Source organism: Propithecus coquereli, unplaced genomic scaffold, assembly GCF_000956105.1.
Source record: "Propithecus coquereli isolate 6110/MARCELLA unplaced genomic scaffold, Pcoq_1.0 Scaffold748, whole genome shotgun sequence".
NCBI lineage: Eukaryota > Metazoa > Chordata > Mammalia > Primates > Indriidae > Propithecus > Propithecus coquereli.
In genome coordinates, this window is record NW_012153596.1 from 1,099,532 (window position 1) to 1,116,537 (window position 17,006).

The 17,006-nt window shown below is 52.3% G+C and overlaps 3 protein-coding genes across 3 annotated transcripts; all 3 read right to left on the bottom strand.

The window, feature by feature from the left end:
* Positions 1 to 456: 456 nt before the first annotated feature.
* LAGE3 (L antigen family, member 3) lies at positions 457 to 2,029 on the bottom strand. Its single transcript, XM_012661964.1, has 3 exons — positions 1,839 to 2,029; positions 1,356 to 1,484; positions 457 to 771 (listed from the first exon to the last, which is right to left on the bottom strand). The coding sequence occupies exons 1-3, from the start codon at positions 2,027 to 2,029 to the stop codon at positions 657 to 659; spliced, it is 435 nt and encodes a 144-aa protein (XP_012517418.1). The 3' UTR covers positions 457 to 656.
* Positions 2,030 to 10,384: 8,355 nt separating this feature from the next.
* Positions 10,385 to 13,102, bottom strand: UBL4A (ubiquitin-like 4A). Its single transcript, XM_012662057.1, has 4 exons — positions 12,961 to 13,102; positions 12,653 to 12,758; positions 12,189 to 12,397; positions 10,385 to 12,071 (listed from the first exon to the last, which is right to left on the bottom strand). Exons 1-4 carry the CDS (start codon positions 13,006 to 13,008, stop codon positions 11,961 to 11,963), a joined length of 474 nt encoding a protein of 157 aa, XP_012517511.1. The 5' UTR covers positions 13,009 to 13,102; the 3' UTR covers positions 10,385 to 11,960.
* An 814-nt stretch (positions 13,103 to 13,916) lies between these two features.
* Positions 13,917 to 15,534, bottom strand: SLC10A3 (solute carrier family 10, member 3). The gene is made up of 2 exons (XM_012661972.1): positions 15,040 to 15,534; positions 13,917 to 14,952 (listed from the first exon to the last, which is right to left on the bottom strand). The coding sequence occupies exons 1-2, from the start codon at positions 15,394 to 15,396 to the stop codon at positions 13,963 to 13,965; spliced, it is 1,347 nt and encodes a 448-aa protein (XP_012517426.1). The 5' UTR covers positions 15,397 to 15,534; the 3' UTR covers positions 13,917 to 13,962.
* Positions 15,535 to 17,006: the final 1,472 nt, after the last annotated feature.

Sequence of the window (17,006 nt, forward strand, 5' to 3'; positions counted from 1 at the left end):
CCGGGCATGGTGGCGCATGCCTGTAGTCCCAGCTACTTGGGAGGCTGAGGCAGGAGGATCGCTTGAGCCCAGGAGTCTGAGGTTGCTGTGAGTTAGACTGACGCCACAGCATTCTAGCCCAGGCAACAGAGCGAGACTCTGTCTCCAAAAAAAAAAAATCAGCAAAAACTTTAATGCTAAACTTGCACAAATTATATACTATATATTACTGTTACACATTTATTTCATAAATACAATTGTAAAACTGAGGGAATATTTCAAAATGTTGATAGTAGTTAATGCTGAATGACATGACCCAACAGATTTTCATTTTCTTCCATTTCCTAAAGTGTCTTCAATTACCTTGTACTATTTGCATATCTGAATCCCAGAACCTCCCCTGCAACCCGAGGGGCAATGGTGAGAATATGTGGAGGTGCTGCAGCTGAAAAGAAACTAAGACTTGGAATAGCAGCTCAGTTTTATTTCCTGCCATAACAAACATTTAAGCACCAAACAAAACAAGGGCACCCTGAGCACTCAAGAGCTGATCCAGGCAAACCTTAGGCCCCCACACTAAAGTAGCAACTACTGTGGGTGGGAATCATTGCCCTAAGGAATGATGCACTTCCTAGGAGACACAAGGTCAGACTTCTGCCCCTTTTCCCAGCCTAGGCTTAGCGAGAAACAGGGGGCCCAAAGCGCTGCATGGTCCGCACCACGAGAGAAAGCTGGTCAAGAAAGTTGATGATGGCAATTCGGAGCAGGCGAGAGTCTTCAGCTTCCCAGCGGCTAAGAGTGAGGAAAAAGGAAAATCAAGTTGGATGTAGCCTTCCTTGCTCCGCCCTTCAGGCGTCCATTACACCAAACCCTCTAGAGCCCCATTATTACACAGTGCCTCAGGCAGAAACCTGCCCAGTGCACCACACCTGCCCCTTTGACTAGGGGTCCCCAATCTTTTTGGTACCAGGGACAGGTCTCATGGAAGACAATTTTTCCACGGACGGGGGTGGGGGCAATGGAGGGCAGTGTAGCTCTGTGGCCCAGTCCCTTTAATGCTAAACTTTCAAAAATTATATTATATATTACTGTTACACACTTATTTCATAAATACAACTGTAAAACTGAGGAAATATTTCAAAATGTTGACAGTAGTTAATGCTGAATGACATGACCCAACAGATTTTCATTTCCAGACCACAGACTACTACCAGTCCATGGCCCGGGGTTTGGGAACCGTAGCCTAAGACCTAACCTGCCTGCCCCTTAGACCTAACCCGGGGGTGTCTGCATGTCCCCAACAGAGCACCCCTCCGTGGAGACTGGCCCCCTCACCTGCAGCCTCCCCCCTCACTCCGGCCCCTTGTAGAACTTACACGGCCAGGATACAGCCACTCACTGTAAGATCCTTCCCAACCGCCCTTTGGTGGGGTTCGGCATCTGGAGCCAGGGACCCATGAGCGATTTCCGCCTCCAAAGGGGTCGGGAAAGGCACGCTGAGGGCGCTGGTGGAGGTTTGATAAAGGCACCATCTAATACCGACTTTGCCTGTGTCTCAGGCCTCCTTGCTCCTCCGAAGCCACCCAAACCAATATCACCCCGAGTTCTGCTTCCACACGTCCCAGGCCATCCCCGGCCTCCCCGGCTCTGGCCACCCTTTGCCTGTACTTCGCCCCAGTCGTCCCTGGTCCCCTTCTCTATTTCTTACCGTTCCTCGACCACCCTGGACCCCTATACCCTAGCCCCCGGTTCCCCCTGCTTCCCCCACCCTGGCTCTCTTTTCTTTCTCTCTCAGCGTACCCCTCCCCCGCCACAGGCAGCCCCCAGCCCGTTCCCTGGCTGTGCCCTGGGTAGGATACAATATGTGTGGTTGGATTCCCGGCCTTATGTCCGCAGGTACTGCCTCTCTGCCCGGACTTGGGGCGTGCGGTGCCCGCGCGACATGAGGAGCCCCACCAGCCACGACTGCCGCCGTGCCCCCGCGACCAGGGTGCCTGTGGCCGTCAGCGCCGCCCGCCGCAACGCCTCCGTCTGCGTCTGCGTCCGGCATGTCTGCCGCTGCTCCGCTTCGACTCCGCCCTCTCGGCCGGCTGCCGAGACACTGTGCCTCCCTCCAGAAGCACCGCCCCTCGCGCATGACTCCACCCGCACGCGCCTGCGCAGGCCCCTGGCGAGGCTGCCAGGCGCGTGGTCAGTTCCCGCCAAGCCGGCCCTGCGGAGGCACTCCAGGACCCTGTCAGCTCCAGAGAGCCTGAGGTTCCCTCCAGAAACTCTGCCCCTTCGCGCGTGACGCGATTCCAGGGCGCCTGCACAAACAGACCCCTAGTAAGGCCTCCAGGTGCCTGGTCGGTTCCCTCCAAGCCGGCCCTGCCCCCTTGGGCAGGGGGGATTCTCGGGAAACTGAGGTTTCCTCACGAGGCTCAGTCCTTTAGAACGGGACGCAACTTGGGCTACCCAGAGCGCCAGCACAAACAGGCCCCTTGTCATTCCAACGAGCTCATGACTGGCTCCTTCCCAACCAGTCCTGCCACGGGCTTCCAGAGACCCTAGGGCTACTTAGCCAACGAGCACTCCCTCACGAAGCTCCACCCCTTAGAGCGCCCTGTAGTACCCCCAGCGCGCCTGCGCAAACCGGTCCTGCCCCAGAGTCTCTGGAGAGCTTACGTGAGGCCTTTGAGCGAGCGGTCCGGCTTCGCGTCCTGTCTCTCCCCCGGGCCCAAGTGGCCCCAAGAGATGTGGCACGATGTCCCTGCGGTGATTTGGGGAGGGAGGGTGGCGGGGTCGAGTAGTCCCCGCCACCCCCCAGGAATACTGCTCTGCACCCTGCTCCATTGCCCAACCGAAGGGGGCCTTACAGGGGACGGTGAACCGGTCAGATTAGCGTTTTAGAGTGGGCTGTGCGGGGCCCCGCACGTACGGAGGCGAGAAGTGACACTACCGGAACGAAAGTGCTGGTGGTGGGGGCAGGTCTAATAAGACACCTGAAAAGGTAGAGTGCAACGCTAGTCACGAAGATGCCACTTTAGTAAATAACGGTACACGTGCGGAGAAATCCTAGAGCAATACACCAACATGTAAATACTTGTGATCTCTGGGTGGTGGGATTGTGGGTGATCTTAATTTTCTTTTTGTGTACCCTCCCGCCCCCAGTTTTTCAAAAGTGACCTTTTATGACATTTACGATCAAAAGTTTATAAAGTGACATGAAATTTCTGAGGGTGGTTGTCGTGTTGGTTTTCTGTTTTCCTCCTTTGTAATCATAAGAAAGGATTAAACGCTAAACTATATCAGCAAATCCTGTTGAATCTCTCCTCAAAATAGACCCTACCTACATCAGCCCACTTCTCTCCCTCTCCACTGCTAGTCCCTAGTGGAAACCACTATCTCTCCCTGAACTCCTTCAACAACTTCTTAACTGTAGATTTTCTTCTACACTTGCCCCCTCTACAGCCTATTCTCCACACAGCAGAATGAGTTTTTAATTTCTACTACAAATCACATCAGATCATATCCCTGCTTAAAACCCTAAAATGATTTCCCTTTGCACTTGGAGTCAAATCAAGACTCTTTGCTATATCTTATAAAACTCAACGAGACCTGGCTCCCAGCTCCTTCTTCACCCTCTTTCCCCACCTACCTGCTCCCTCATTCTCTATCTGGGGCCTACTCTCTGCTCCCAACCAAGGGTGGCCTGCCCCCAGACCTTTGCACTTAACTCTTCTATTTGTAAGATTCTGTCCCCAAACTTTCCCATGGCTAGCTTCTTGTTATTAGGATCTGGACTCCAATGTCCCCTCCAAGAGGCCTTTGAGATCAACAATGTAACTCAGTACCCCCAGGCACTCTTCATCACATTTGCCCCTTTCAATTTGCTGCATAGTATTTCTACTAGTCTGAAATTATATTCTTGTTTTGTTCATGTCTTTATCGTTGATATTGTCTCTGGTATCTTTTCTTTTGTTCAATGCTGTATCCACAGCACTTAGGACAGTGCTGTGTATGCAGTAGGTGGTTTGTTGCTTGTTGAATGAAACAGATTACTAAGGAATTATAAAACTTTGTGACTTGTCTGGGACCCAGCAACCTGCATGTAAGATTTACTTCACAAATATGAAACAATATATACACAGGGTTACTCACTGTAACATAATTGGTAATACAAAACTACTGGACACAATGTACATGTCCATCAGCATGAGACTGGAAACATAAACGACAGTATATCCACACAGTAGTCTCACGTAGCCATAAAAAAGAATGAAATTCTCGGCCAGGCGTGGTGGCTCAGGCCTGTAATCCTAGCACTCTAGGAGGCCGAGGTGGGAGGATAGTTCAAGGTCAGGAGTTCGAGACCAGCCTGAGCAAGAGTGAGACCCTGTCTCTACTAAAAATAGAAAGAAATTAGCTGGAAAACTAAAAATATATAGAAAAAAATTAGCTGGGCATGGTGGCACATGCCTGTAGTCCCAGCTACTCGGGAGGCTGAGGCAGGAGGATCGCTTGAGCCCAGGAGTTTGAGGTTGCTGTGAGCTAGGCTGATGCCACGGCACTCTAGCCCAGGCAACAGAGTCTCCAAAAAAAAGAAAAAAGAAAAAAAGAATGAAATTCTCTAATGAAAAATGAAATCATTTCCAGGATATATTATTATGTGAAAGAAGCAGAGGGCAAAGGACGGACACACACACACACTCTCACAGACACATATGCTTATTAAAAAAAAAAAAACACAGGAAGGGTAAACCAGAAACTAATTAAAATGGTCACCTGTGGGGGTTGAAATGGGTATGGAATTTCTTGGAATATGCCTTTTTATGTAGTTTAGACTTTTGAACCATGTAAATATTTTGCATGGTTCAAAAAATAAATTTGAAAGAGTGGCAAAATCAAATGCTGTAATGGGCTAAAAACAAAACTAGGCCGGGTGTGGTGGCTGATGCCTGTAATCCCAGCTACTCGGGAGGCTTAGGTGAGAGGATTGTTTGAGCCTAGGAGGTCGAGACCAGCCTGGGCAACATAGAAAGACCCATCTCTTAAAAAATGAAAAAAAAATTAGCCAAGCACACATCTGTAGTCCCAGCTACTCAGGAGGCTGAGGCAAGAGAATCGCTTGAGCCCAGTAGTTCAAGGTTGCAGTGAGCTATGATGATAGCCCAGGCAACAGAAGTGAGACCCTGTCTCAAAACAAAAAAAACAAAAAACCTAAATGGGCCTAACTATATACCCAATTTATACCAAAACCACACAGAGAAAATAATTCAGGGCCTTTTTAAATTTAGCTGTCTTACTGTACTTCCTTTGTGGGATATAGTCTAAGGATAAAAAAAAATTGGCTCACCAGGTGCAGGGGTTCACACCTGTAGTCCCAGCTACAAGGGAGGCGGACGTGGGAGGACTGCTTGAGCCCAGGAGTTCAAGACCAGCTTGGGTGATACAGTGGTGATATAGTGAGACCTCATTTCAAAAAAAATTAATAATAATTAGCTTTACTCTTAGTATGTATGTTGTTGATAATAGTAGTGATGAGGTGAGTGTGAAGCTATTTTCGGTATACTTTAAGGTAGACTCTATCTGGTTAAACAAATGAGTAAATATATCAGAATTCTCAGTGTGGAATGAGAGAAGGTGAGAAAGAACAGTGACGTTGGACTGTAATTGGAGCTTTCAGTATGCACTCCTGAGTTCTTTAACACATTGACTGCCATGTGAGTTGTATTTAACTCAGGCTAGTTTTAGCCCTAGGGCCTTGTGAAGCAAAACCTTGCAGTTGGTTCATGAAAATCTTGTTGATGTTCTTATTACAATTTGTATTGACAATTTAATTCTAAAAATGTGGATTGTGTTGCATATAATTCATGCACACAAAACAATAAAAAAACCAAATTCTTTAGAAAGGATCATTTTGTTTTAATAAAACACTGTGGCCCCAGGGAGAAAATTTTTTTTCTAGTGTGGCAGTCAATGTGTTAAAAAAATATACGTATATACACACACACATATATTAATATATATTTCCTAGCTTTGTCTATTAAAAGGGTCTAGAAGCAATGACACCCCAGTAGCAATGAACACATCCTGCGCCCAGATCTTGTTTTCTAAATACCATTCATTCTCCACTAAAAGGAACCAGGGCTCTTTAAAGAAATGGCTGATTCTTGGGCTGGGGTAGGAAAAAATACAAGATGAGACTGAAGCATCTTGTAGTGCCAGAAAGTAAATATGTGCTTGAAAAACAAAAGGATGGGTGCATGTCAAAGTGACACCGGAGCCAACCCAAAAGAACCAAAGCTTGAACATTTTGAGCATCCAAAAATATATTAAAACTTTTGCAAAGGGTCAGATGCAGTGGCTCATCCCTGTAATCCTGCCATTATGAGAGCCCGAGGATCATTTGAGCTCAAGGGTTCGAGACCAGCCTGAGCAAGAGCAAGACCCCGTCTCTACTAAAAATAGAAAAATTAGCCGGGTGCAGCATGCACTTGTAGTCCTAGCTACTTGGGAGGCTGAGGCAGGAGGATCACTTGAACCCAGTAGTTTGAGGTTGCAGTGAGCTGTGATAACACCACTACACTCTAGCCCAGGGTGACAGAGTGAGACTCTGTCTTAATTAAAAAAAAAAAAAGTTTTGGAAAGGAGTAATGACAGGGAGGGGGCATGAGGGAAGTTTCGGGAGTACTGGCAATATTCTATATTGTGATCTGTGGGGAGAGGTACATAGATACATTTGCTCCCTTTAAAAATCCATTGATCTAAAAAAAATCTGTACACTCATGATGTATACATATTATATGATGTATGTGTGTTATAGTCCAACAGAACATTACACCCAAATTATATTTTTGGATTCTAAGTTGTTGAATAAAAAGAGTCAACAAGTCTGTGATACTCAAGAAATAAGAGCCAGAGAGAGTGGGTGGGTGGTTGGGTGAGTGAGTAAGTGAGTGAGTGAGTGAAAATTTAAAAAAGGAGGGAGAAAAAAGAAATGAGAGCAGAGAAAAAGGAAAGCTCTTCATAGAGAAATGGCAATTGATAAATGTAGAGAAAAAAGAAAGCATCAGAAAATCACCCTTTTGCAACCACCAATGTAATAACTAAGTTATTAACTTAATAACTGATTAAGGTGAGGATCATCACTGGATGGACAAACCATTAGATGAAAGTTTGTTGGGGAACAGGATATTCACATGATATCTAAATAGTATCCCAAAGTACTTGTGAATTAGGAAGGAAAAATACATCTTTACAAGGGAGAGACCTGGCAGCCACCACCTTGCATCCCTAACAGTGGGATAGCCAGACGCTGAGTGACTCCTAATGTGGGCAGAGGAGGAGAGGACATAGCATCGACCGCCCTGGATGCTTCCAGAAATTTTGTTGCCTGATTGCCTGTGGAGAAGGGCAAGTTAGGAGAGGCAAAGATGGCTTCCTACTTCATGTCGTTAAAAGCCTGGCTGAGTGGTACTGCCAATTCATTGAGATGGGCCACAGAGAACATGTGCATGCTGAGGGGCTGGCTAGTGCTGTATGTGAATGTCAAAAGGGAAATGACAGTTTCTTCCAGTCTCAGAGTTGCCAGCACTTGGGACATGGTGCGCACTCAGTGATGAAGTGTCCATAGGAAAGTCAGGAGCTGTATAGAAGTCCGACCCTAGAGAAGGCTGGAGCTCAGAAGAGAGGGCTGGGGTGAGATACAGATGTGGGAGTAACGCTCAAAAACGTGAACGAAGGTGGATGGGCTCCCTGGAGGATGATACAGAGAGAGAGGAGAAGGGGTTGGGGTCCAGGCAGAGAGCCTGGGGCCTCCCAACATTGACAGGTGGTGTGTGTGTGAGAGAGAGAAAGAGAGAGAAAGAGAGAGACAGAGAGAGAGAACCAGCAAAGGAGCCTGTGAAGGAGCACATGGTGAAAACAGCAGGAGAGTGAGGTGAAAGAGGGTGAGGCATGAGCACTGCCAGAGCTGTTCCATGGGACCCCAGAAGTGTGCACAGATGGGGGCAAGTTGGCCGGGCCCTGGAAATGCTGTCAGGTGTGTCTCATCTCTCCTGCAGGCTTCTCAGGGCCCAGAGGCTAAAGGCTGGCCACAGCTGCTGCATCTACTCCAGGCAGAGCTACTGGAGCTGGAAGGCCCATGCAGGACACCTGGAAGGCACCAGCAAAGTGTGGGCAAGCGAATCTGTTGGCTAGGCACCCCTAACTCAATGAGCTTCAACTCAAAGCAAATGCTGCTCTTCTTTGAGTCTGCCCTAACTCCCATGGGCCCTTGGGGAATGGCACCACAAGCACCTCATCCTAGCTGCCAGATCACTTCTGTCTCGGAGAGGCCGTTTCAGCTGGGCCCTTCACTTATGCTGCTGTCTCCTGGTGTCATCATGATCACACCATGTCCCTGGGGAGTCAGAGACTGCCCGGAGGCTCCTCCCCAAGGGGCAGGTGGTGTGTGTCAGGGCCCTTCATTGGGCAAGGGGCAGCAGGTGAATTGGCACAGAGGGGCGCAGTGCCTGCAGTCAACATGCCCAAGCCCGTTGAAGGATCTCATCATGCAGGGACCCTAGCCTCCTCTCATGATGCCCCCACTGCTTCCCATGTCTCATCTCTGCAGCATTTCCTCCCTTTCTTGTCTTCCCTCCCCCGGCCTGCCACTCCCTGCTCTGCCACAGCTCCTGATGGCTTACCACCACCAATGACATCAGTAAAAAACACTGTCTCTCCACACCCCTGCACGAACAAGCTTCTGAAACGAGGGGTCCCCAGTCACTATCACCGCCTCCTCATCTTCCCTGACTCCTAAGCCTACCATACAGTGGCTTCCTCCCCACTCAACATTGCCAATGACCCAGCACTAACTCCTACCCCCGCTTCACCTTGGGAGTACTGGACAACCTTTTTCTGGAAGTGCATTCTTGGCTCTCCCTGTGGTCTTGTGTCTGGGAGATACTTCTCAGCCTCCTTTGCCAGTCCCTCCACCTCTGCCTCATCTCTAGCTGGTGAAGTCCCTCAAGGCTCATTTCTCTCCCTTCTTTTCATGCCTCATTCTCTCTGGGAAGCCACCTCATCTGTCCTCACAGCTTCTAGGACTTCCTGTCCATAGGGAACTCCTAAACATCATTGAAGGCTGCAGAGCAGCATGGTTACCAGGCCTTGGGAATTGGACCAGGCCTGAGTTCAAGTCTCAGATCCTCCACTTCCCAGTAGATGGCAGTTGGGCAAAGTTGAAAAATGAGATAAGAGCTCTGCATATAAAGGGCTTAGGACAATCCCCAGTCCACAGGCAGCCACTCACCACAGCTTGCCAACTGCACTGTCTGAGTGCATCAGGAGAGCTGTCTTCTCCTCTCTGGGTGAGGGGAGTCTCTGAACCACTGGGCCTCCAGCCACTGTCAGCCTCCAGCTGGGAGGTGCTGGCACAAGGGACTTAATAACCATTTCTAGGACCTGTCTCTTTGCCTGTAAAATGGGAATGAGTCTTTGTTGGAGGTTTAAATGTCCTTGAAAACATTCAGCACAGGGCCTGGCCCAGTGCAAGCCTCAGAAAATGCTTCCCCTTGTCTGAGCTCGCTGCCTCCAGCTCTTCCTCCTTCCCTACCTCTGGGGTGGTCCTGATCTTTCTGACACATGCATGTCCCCTGCAGTGGACAGTTGCTATTTGCGGCCATCATTCAGGACACCCATTCAGCCCTCCCCCAGAATGTTCCCATCCCTTGTGCAGCCCATGTGTGTCCAGGGAAGTGGTCCCTATGCTAGCTCCATGGAGCCAGCCCTGATGGGGAATTAACAACCACCCCCCCTCACACCAGCCAAAATGACTGTACACACAAGCCAGTTCTGACCAATGAGATGACAGTGTTTATTTGCTGGGGGCATCTGAGGCAGAAGCTACACTACAGAGAGAGAAGGTGCTCCTCTGGCAGTGAACGAGGGATTCCGTGGAAGCTGCAGATACCGGAGAATGCAGAGGCAGGCAGGACGAAACTGGGTATCTGGTGAAATCATTCATCTGCTGCTGATACCGCTGGACTTTTCAGTTTCATAAGCCAATAAATTTCCTTTACTGATTAAAGCAATTTCCTTTATTTGTTAAACCAATTATTAGAAACCCAAAGCGGCCTAGCTAATACAGTTTCTTTTTTATTTTATTTTTTGAGACAGAGTCTCACTCTACTGCCCTGAGTAGAGTGCTGTGGCGTCAGCCTAGCTCACAGCAACCTCAAACTACTGGGCTCAAGTGATCCTCCTGCCTCAGCCTCCAGAGTAGCTGGGACTACAGGCATGCACCACCATGCCCGGCTAATTTTTTCTATATATTTTTAGTTGTCCATCTAATTTCTTTCTATTTTTAGTAGAGATGGGGGTCTTGCTCTTGCTCAGGCTGGTCTCGAACTCCTGAGCTCAAACAATACGCCCGCCTCGGCCTCCCAGAGTGCTAGGATTACAGGCGTGAGCCACTGCGCCTGGCCTATAGTTCCTTTTGGATAGAAATCAGTCTCACACTCACCTTTAGTGTTATGTAAGTTTTCAAAATAAATTTCCTGATTCAACATAAATGAGAGCATTGGTACGTTTATCATCTGAGCTGCCAGACCACACGTGCTCCTAATCCGGTCCCTGCTGGGTAATAATATCCTCAGCTCTCGGGGAGGACCAGGGGTTTTTGTCTGCTCTTCAAAGCCTTCACCCATTGGGCCTCTGTCCATCTTTCCAGCCCAGGGACCCAGTGTTCACCCCCCAAGGCCCAGGCAGGAAGGCCCGGGCAGGGAAGGCAGGTGCAGCTCTGACCACAATGACAGCAGCTCCCTTGGCGAGGGTGGAGGGGCTGGAGCGGTGTCCTCCTGCACATGGTTTCCTTCCAGCCTCTACTGTCCCTAGGGGCCCTCCTCCGAGGAGCAGGTGCTTAGATGATCTCTAGTGCTCATGCAGGGCAGGGTGAAGGAGGAACCAATGCCACCCAACCCATGCTTCTGCCACCTCCCTGGCACCCCAAGGTTTCCTCTCAGGCAACGAGGGGGTCCACAAAGTGAAAGCCCCTGTATATAGGTGGCAGGGGAAGCGTCCATCTTCCGTGCTGTGGGTGAGCGCTGGGTGTGGAGGCCCAGGCCCAGTCCTCTAGCTCTGACACTGCCTTGCTGAGTCACCTGTCAGCCCTAATGGGTGAGAGCCACCCACTTTCAAGAGGAGAAGACAAGCAGACAGGGTGCCCCAGAGAAGAGCTCTGTCACCAAGGGCCAGGACACCTCATCTCCAGGCCATGCTTGGCTATTGCTTCACTTTTGGCTTCGGTTTGTTTACTGAACACAAGGGGGAGAATCCCTGCAGAAACTCCCCATCCTGGGTTAGGGTAAGGATGAAGGACATTGACTCGGGTCAGAGAAGTGGCCCTCACTGTATAGAGTCAATGCTTGGGGACCAAAGTGGCACAGGGACTTGCCTGAAGTCACATCGCAGAGCTAGGGCGACTTTCCGACTCCTCAGCCCCCAACCTGCTCTTCCATTTGTCCAATGCACGCTGGCTGCAGCAGCTGAGGAGGCCCAGGGCTGGCTGTCACTTGGCCTCCTGCAGAGGTTAGCTGAGGGCTATGCCAGACCGCCAGAGGTCAGGTGACAGCTGCTTCCCCTCTCAGGCTTGGGAGGGAGTCACTTGCAGGTTTATTCTTGGTGGGCTAAATGCGAAATACTAAAGCCCATCCCTCCAAACAGCCTTCTAAGCAGCCCTTTTTTCCTCCTCACCCTGAGGTACTTCTAGAAGCTGGCTGGACTCAGATGCTGGCTCCCCACTTCATTGCTAGGTGCCTCCGCTGCGCTGTCTCATCTCTTCTGTGGGTGTGGGAGCGAAACCAGGTCAAGTGCTTTGAGTGGTGCCTAGCAGGTAGCAAGAGCTGGGTACATGCCAGCTATTATTATTATTATGAGCCAAACTGCAACATGAGAACACATTACAGCAACATGCAGCTGCGGCCTGGCCTTGGGCTCCTCCCTATACTCCAAGAATGCTATTTGGAGAACCCCTTCTCCATAGCCTCAGTCACTTCGGGGTGCAGAAAGCGGCTGGCCAAGCGTTCGATGTCATCCAGCGTCAGGCGGCTCAGGGACCTCTCGTAATCCTGAGGAGAGAAGGCCAGGAAGATTCAGGGGTGCCAGTGGGGGGTGGTACACTGTGACAGAGGCAGGGGCTGGGAGCAGCTGGGACTGGAGTGGATGTCCAGGGTTGCCCTTCTCACCCTCTGCAGTTGTTCCAGGACCCTGCTGGCATCTGCTGCACTGAAGTGGCGGGCCAAGACTTTAGAGATCAGCTGCCAGACATGCGGGGGTGGGGAGTCGGCCAGTCTCCGGGCAGTGCCTTCTTCCAGTAACACCTTCTCCAGAGGTTTGACCACTAGGTTGAGCTTGGAATTGGGCCCGATGCTATAATCTGACAGTCGTTTCCCATCTGCCAAAGAGAGACCGATGGGTTCTTTACCCACAGCTGCGGGGGTGGCCCAGGAAGCGATGCCTCCTCAGGCAGCCAGAGCACAGCGCTGCGGCATCTGGCTGTGGTGGATTCAGCCACCTCTCCTAGGATCAAGTGGCACTTGGCACCAGGAGCGAGCACCCCAACCCATCACACTGCTGCCTGGGTTCGGCCTGCACACCCCGGCCCTCGACTTCCTGCAGGGCTCCCTGGGATTCTCCTCTCCCTGGTTACCTGCCAGGGCCTTGCCCTTGAACAGCAGCCGCTGCTGGCGCACGGGGACGTTCAGCTTCTCAGAGACCAGCTGCTTCAGCGTGGACACCAATTCGTCTTCCCGCACCTGACCGGGCCGAGGGTGGGAAGCAGGGGTTGAGCCCGAGGCCCCTGGGCGGCGAAGCCCTCGCTTCCCTTCCTATGGGCAGCTTTCCCGGCCTCCGGCTGGCCCGCCCGCCCCGTCCCCGCCGTCGGCCCCTGCTAGTTTCTATGCCGGGAGCGGGTGAGTGAGCGAGCCGTGCACGGTGGCTCGGGCCTGGGGACCCTACCTGCAGGCTGCACTCGCGGCCCTGGAGCGCCTTCACCGTCAGCTGCATGGCGGCCGCGGCGGCGTCCACCAGGGCGGGCGCGCACCCCTACCGCCCCCCGCCGCCCCGAGCGCGCGCCCGGCCCCGCCCCGCGGCCCCGCCCCCGGGCCGCGCCCCAGGAGGAGGAGTCCCTTTGGGGTGCCGCCTAGCAGACGCGCAGGAACCGCCCAGCTAACGGAACCCCAGCCAAGGCAACGGTGCAGGGAAGCGGCCCGTCCAGGCATCCGGGACGGGGAGGAGGAACGAGTTGCACCAGGTTTGCTTCATCTGGGAGCTGAGGCATGGGAGAAAGAAGGACCGGAAAGTACGCTCGCCCCCGCGGACTGCCTGGCCCGCCCTAAGTTCCCAGCCCACTGGTGGAGCAGGTCAACACAAACCCTGATTCTCTGTCTCTCAGTGCGTCTGCCAGTGGCTCAGCCCTGCCAAGCTTGCCCCACTGCCCGATGGCTTCCGCCTCCTCCTTTCCAGTCTGGCTGCAAAAAACCCAACTGAGCTTGGAAGCAGACAGCAGAGCCAGGTTTCTGCCCTCAGCCTCCTACTGCTCATTCTAGAACAGAGAGGCCCACCTCTTTCAGGGAGGGGATGCATGGGGTGGAGGCTGATAGAGAAAGCCTTCGCAGGGGTCACCATGCCACCCAAACCGCTCCTCCAGCCTGGCCCACACCTACCCAGGCACTCTTCCTACCCCTACTCCCAGGCCCCAGAGGGCAAAGATTGGAAGGGACCCAAGCTTGCTTCTCTCTTTTATTGAAATATATTTTCTGTGCAGTACCCACCTACCTAAATCAGCATGGCCTCTTTGGCACTGAAAGCTGGAGAATAAAAAATCAGTAAAAAAAAATAAGCCTGGATTTTTCTGAGTGCATAGTGCATGAGAACTAAAGGCCTTTGGTACATAAGAACTTTGGGGACAGTGGGTGGAGTGTGAGGGCTGGGGGATGATGAAAGCTTGAGCCAGAGGCCTCAAGGAACTGGGAACAGGCTACTATAGATGAAGTGGCCAATGACCAAGGCCAGCATCTCCGAGGTGCCGCTCAGTGCCACAATGAAGGGGGCCTGGGAGGCATAGTCAGCTTGAAGGCGGCGGAGGGACAGCTGCAGCATGGCTAAGGCCAGCAGACTGTTTTGCACCCCTACCTCGATGCTTACTGTCCGCCGCTGGGCCACTGGCAGTTTCAGGCACGTGGCCAGGCAGTGGCCCACCAAGAGGCCAACTAAGGGCACTGTGAGTCCCACCAGTACAATGGGTAGCCTGACGCCTGCCAAGATGAAGACCCCCATGCGGTAGGCCAGGAATAGGCCCCCCAGGAGGAGCACAAAGCTGAAGGGCTTGATGACCTGCAGCAGCAGCTGGGAGAACTTGGGGAGCTTGGACTTGATCACAACGCCTGCTGCTATGGGGATGGCGATGAACAGCAGAGTCCCCAGGATCTTGGAGATGGGCACATGGAGTGTTTCATGGATGCTGAGCAGGTGGCTATAGATGGCTGAGGACAGTGGCAGGAAACCGGTGGCAGCCACTGTAGAGATAAAAGTCATGGAGATGGCCAGGGTGACATCCCCTCCAAGAAGGAGGCTGAAGAGGTAGCTCCCCCCACCACCCGGTGACGAGCAGGTGATGATGAGGCCCAGAGCCAAGGCCTTGGGCAGCATGAAGACCTTGGCCATCAGGAAAGCATAGAAGGGCATGACCAGAAACTGGCCTAGGAGGCCCAGCAGCATGGGCTGGGGGCTCTGCACGAGCCCCTTCAGAACCTCAAGTTCCACTTTGCACCCAAACGAACACTTGTTAACAAACATAAGAGGCAGGAGCAGGTAGAGTATTGGGTTCTCCGAGAAGTGGGCCAGGTCGGTGCTAAGGGTGGCAGGGGTGTCTTCAGCAGGTGACACCTTGATGCAGAAATCTCTCCGCTCCTCGATCAGCATGGGTGGGGCCTCATGGGGATCCATGAGCTGGATGTGGAGTGGGGCCAGCCCAGCCAGACCTGAGTGGATGCTAACCACAAAGCCACCCCCACCGCCCCAGCTTATGGCACTCACATTCTTGATGGTCAGCACCTCTGTGTCCAGGGATATGACCCTCAGTGTGGGGCCGGGCCCCCTCCCATTGGCCTGGCCTGGGTACTGGCTTGAGATCACGATGATGCCCTCACTCTCCTCAGGAAACTCGAACTCCATCACAGAGCCATCCCCAATGCTCAAGTAGCGACCTCCTGTCAGTGGCACAGTGTGGCCCAGAGCTGTGCTGAGGTTAGCACTGGCTGTCCCTTGGGTCCCCCATGGCAGGCTGATGAGCAGCAGGGCAGCTCCGAGCATGCCTAGGGGGCCTGTGCAAACATCCCCCCTTCCCTGGCCAGGCCACTGCTGGGAACAGCCCCCACCCCTCTTTAACACCATGACTCTTCCCGAAGGATGGATGGTGTGCCCAGGCTTTGTGCGACTTAGGAGAGCATCCCCACTGGTGCTGTTGGACTGTCCAGGGAAGGGTCCATGGGTGGGTCCTTGTCTTGTGCTGTCTTCCTTGATGGCAGAGCTCTCCCTGAGGACATAAGGGACACAGAGACACTGGTGAGGGCAAGTAGTTGCGAGCCCAGGAGCATGGGGATCTGGAACCCCACTGCTAAAAGACTTAGCAAGGCCCCTTGCCCCAAGCTTGGGAATGGAGAGGCAATGCCTAGTGCTGGCCCTTGAGTGCCATTTGGCTGTCTTCTCCCCCAGCACAGCCACCTCAAGCTTCCTATCCCTCGTCCAGAGGGGCCACCTACAGATAGAAGTTCCCATTCAGCCTGCTGATACTTGCTGATTTCCCTGGGCTTGCCCACATCACAGAAATGTCTTGATACCAAGGGATTCAGGAGAGCCGTCCCCAGTCTTGTCACCACTAGCCTATTCCCCACTGGCATCGAGATGCAGCTATAGTAAGGCTGCAGCAATACCACAATGGGGATGAAATCTTCCAGAGGCTTCCCAGGGATGACCAGGAGACCAGATGAATAAGAACAAATGGTGCTGATGGTTAACTTTGGCTTGGGCCAGATTTGGGAGGCCTTCAGAGAGTAGGTTAGAGGGTTGAGTGTCATTTGCCAGGCACAAAGTTGCTGGCAAAGTGGTGTGGGCAGTGGGTGATCACTAGTCCCAAGGCCCCAGGGGCTGATGTTTGCCACCAACACAGAGTTGGGAACAGTGCTGTTGTGGCTACTTGGACTGCCCTACCTGTCCTATAATGATGAGATGGAGGTCCTAGTGGAAAGCAGGCACCCCCTCCCCAGGGAAGTTGCCAAAAGGGGCAGCAGGAGTGAGTCAAATAGAGCCACATGTCCACTGGGGGCTTCTCCTCCTTCTGTCAGAGCTCCCCCTTCTCTGGAAGTCTCAGAATTTGAGCTCCTAGAGCTGCTGCATCACATCTGAGAGCCTCTGCTTGGAGTCCAGGGGCTCTTCTCCATGCCCACATGTGCCCCTACCAGAGCCCCAAACTCCCAGTAGGACTATGAGTGCTTCTAGGGGATTGTGGTACCTCAAGGGTGAAAGGAAGAGGTTTGCCTCCCCCCATTTCTCAGTTTTGGCAGCCACCATCCTAGTATCAAATCATCTGCTAGAACTGGGGCAACCAGGATGTGGACACAGCAGTTTTACATCACTACTGGCAGTTGCCTCACACCCTGTAGTGTCCCAGTCCTGGAAGAGGCCCCTGCCTCTCTAGAGCCTATCGGTATTTGGCCCTGGCCTCCCCTCATCTGAGACTGGGGAGACGGGGAAGTGGGGAGCAGAGGGCAGGGTAAGCAAAAAGCCCACCCCTGGGAGGCCGGGCGCGGTGGCTCACGCTTGTAATCCTAGCTCTCTGGGAGGCCGAGGCGGGCGGATGGTTTGAGCTCAGGAGTTCGAAACCAGCCTGAGCAAGAGCGAGACCCCTGTCTCTACTAAAACTAGAAAGAAATTAATTGGACAACTAAAAATATATAGAAAAAATTAGCCGGGCATGGTGGCGCATGTCTGTAGTCCCAGCTACT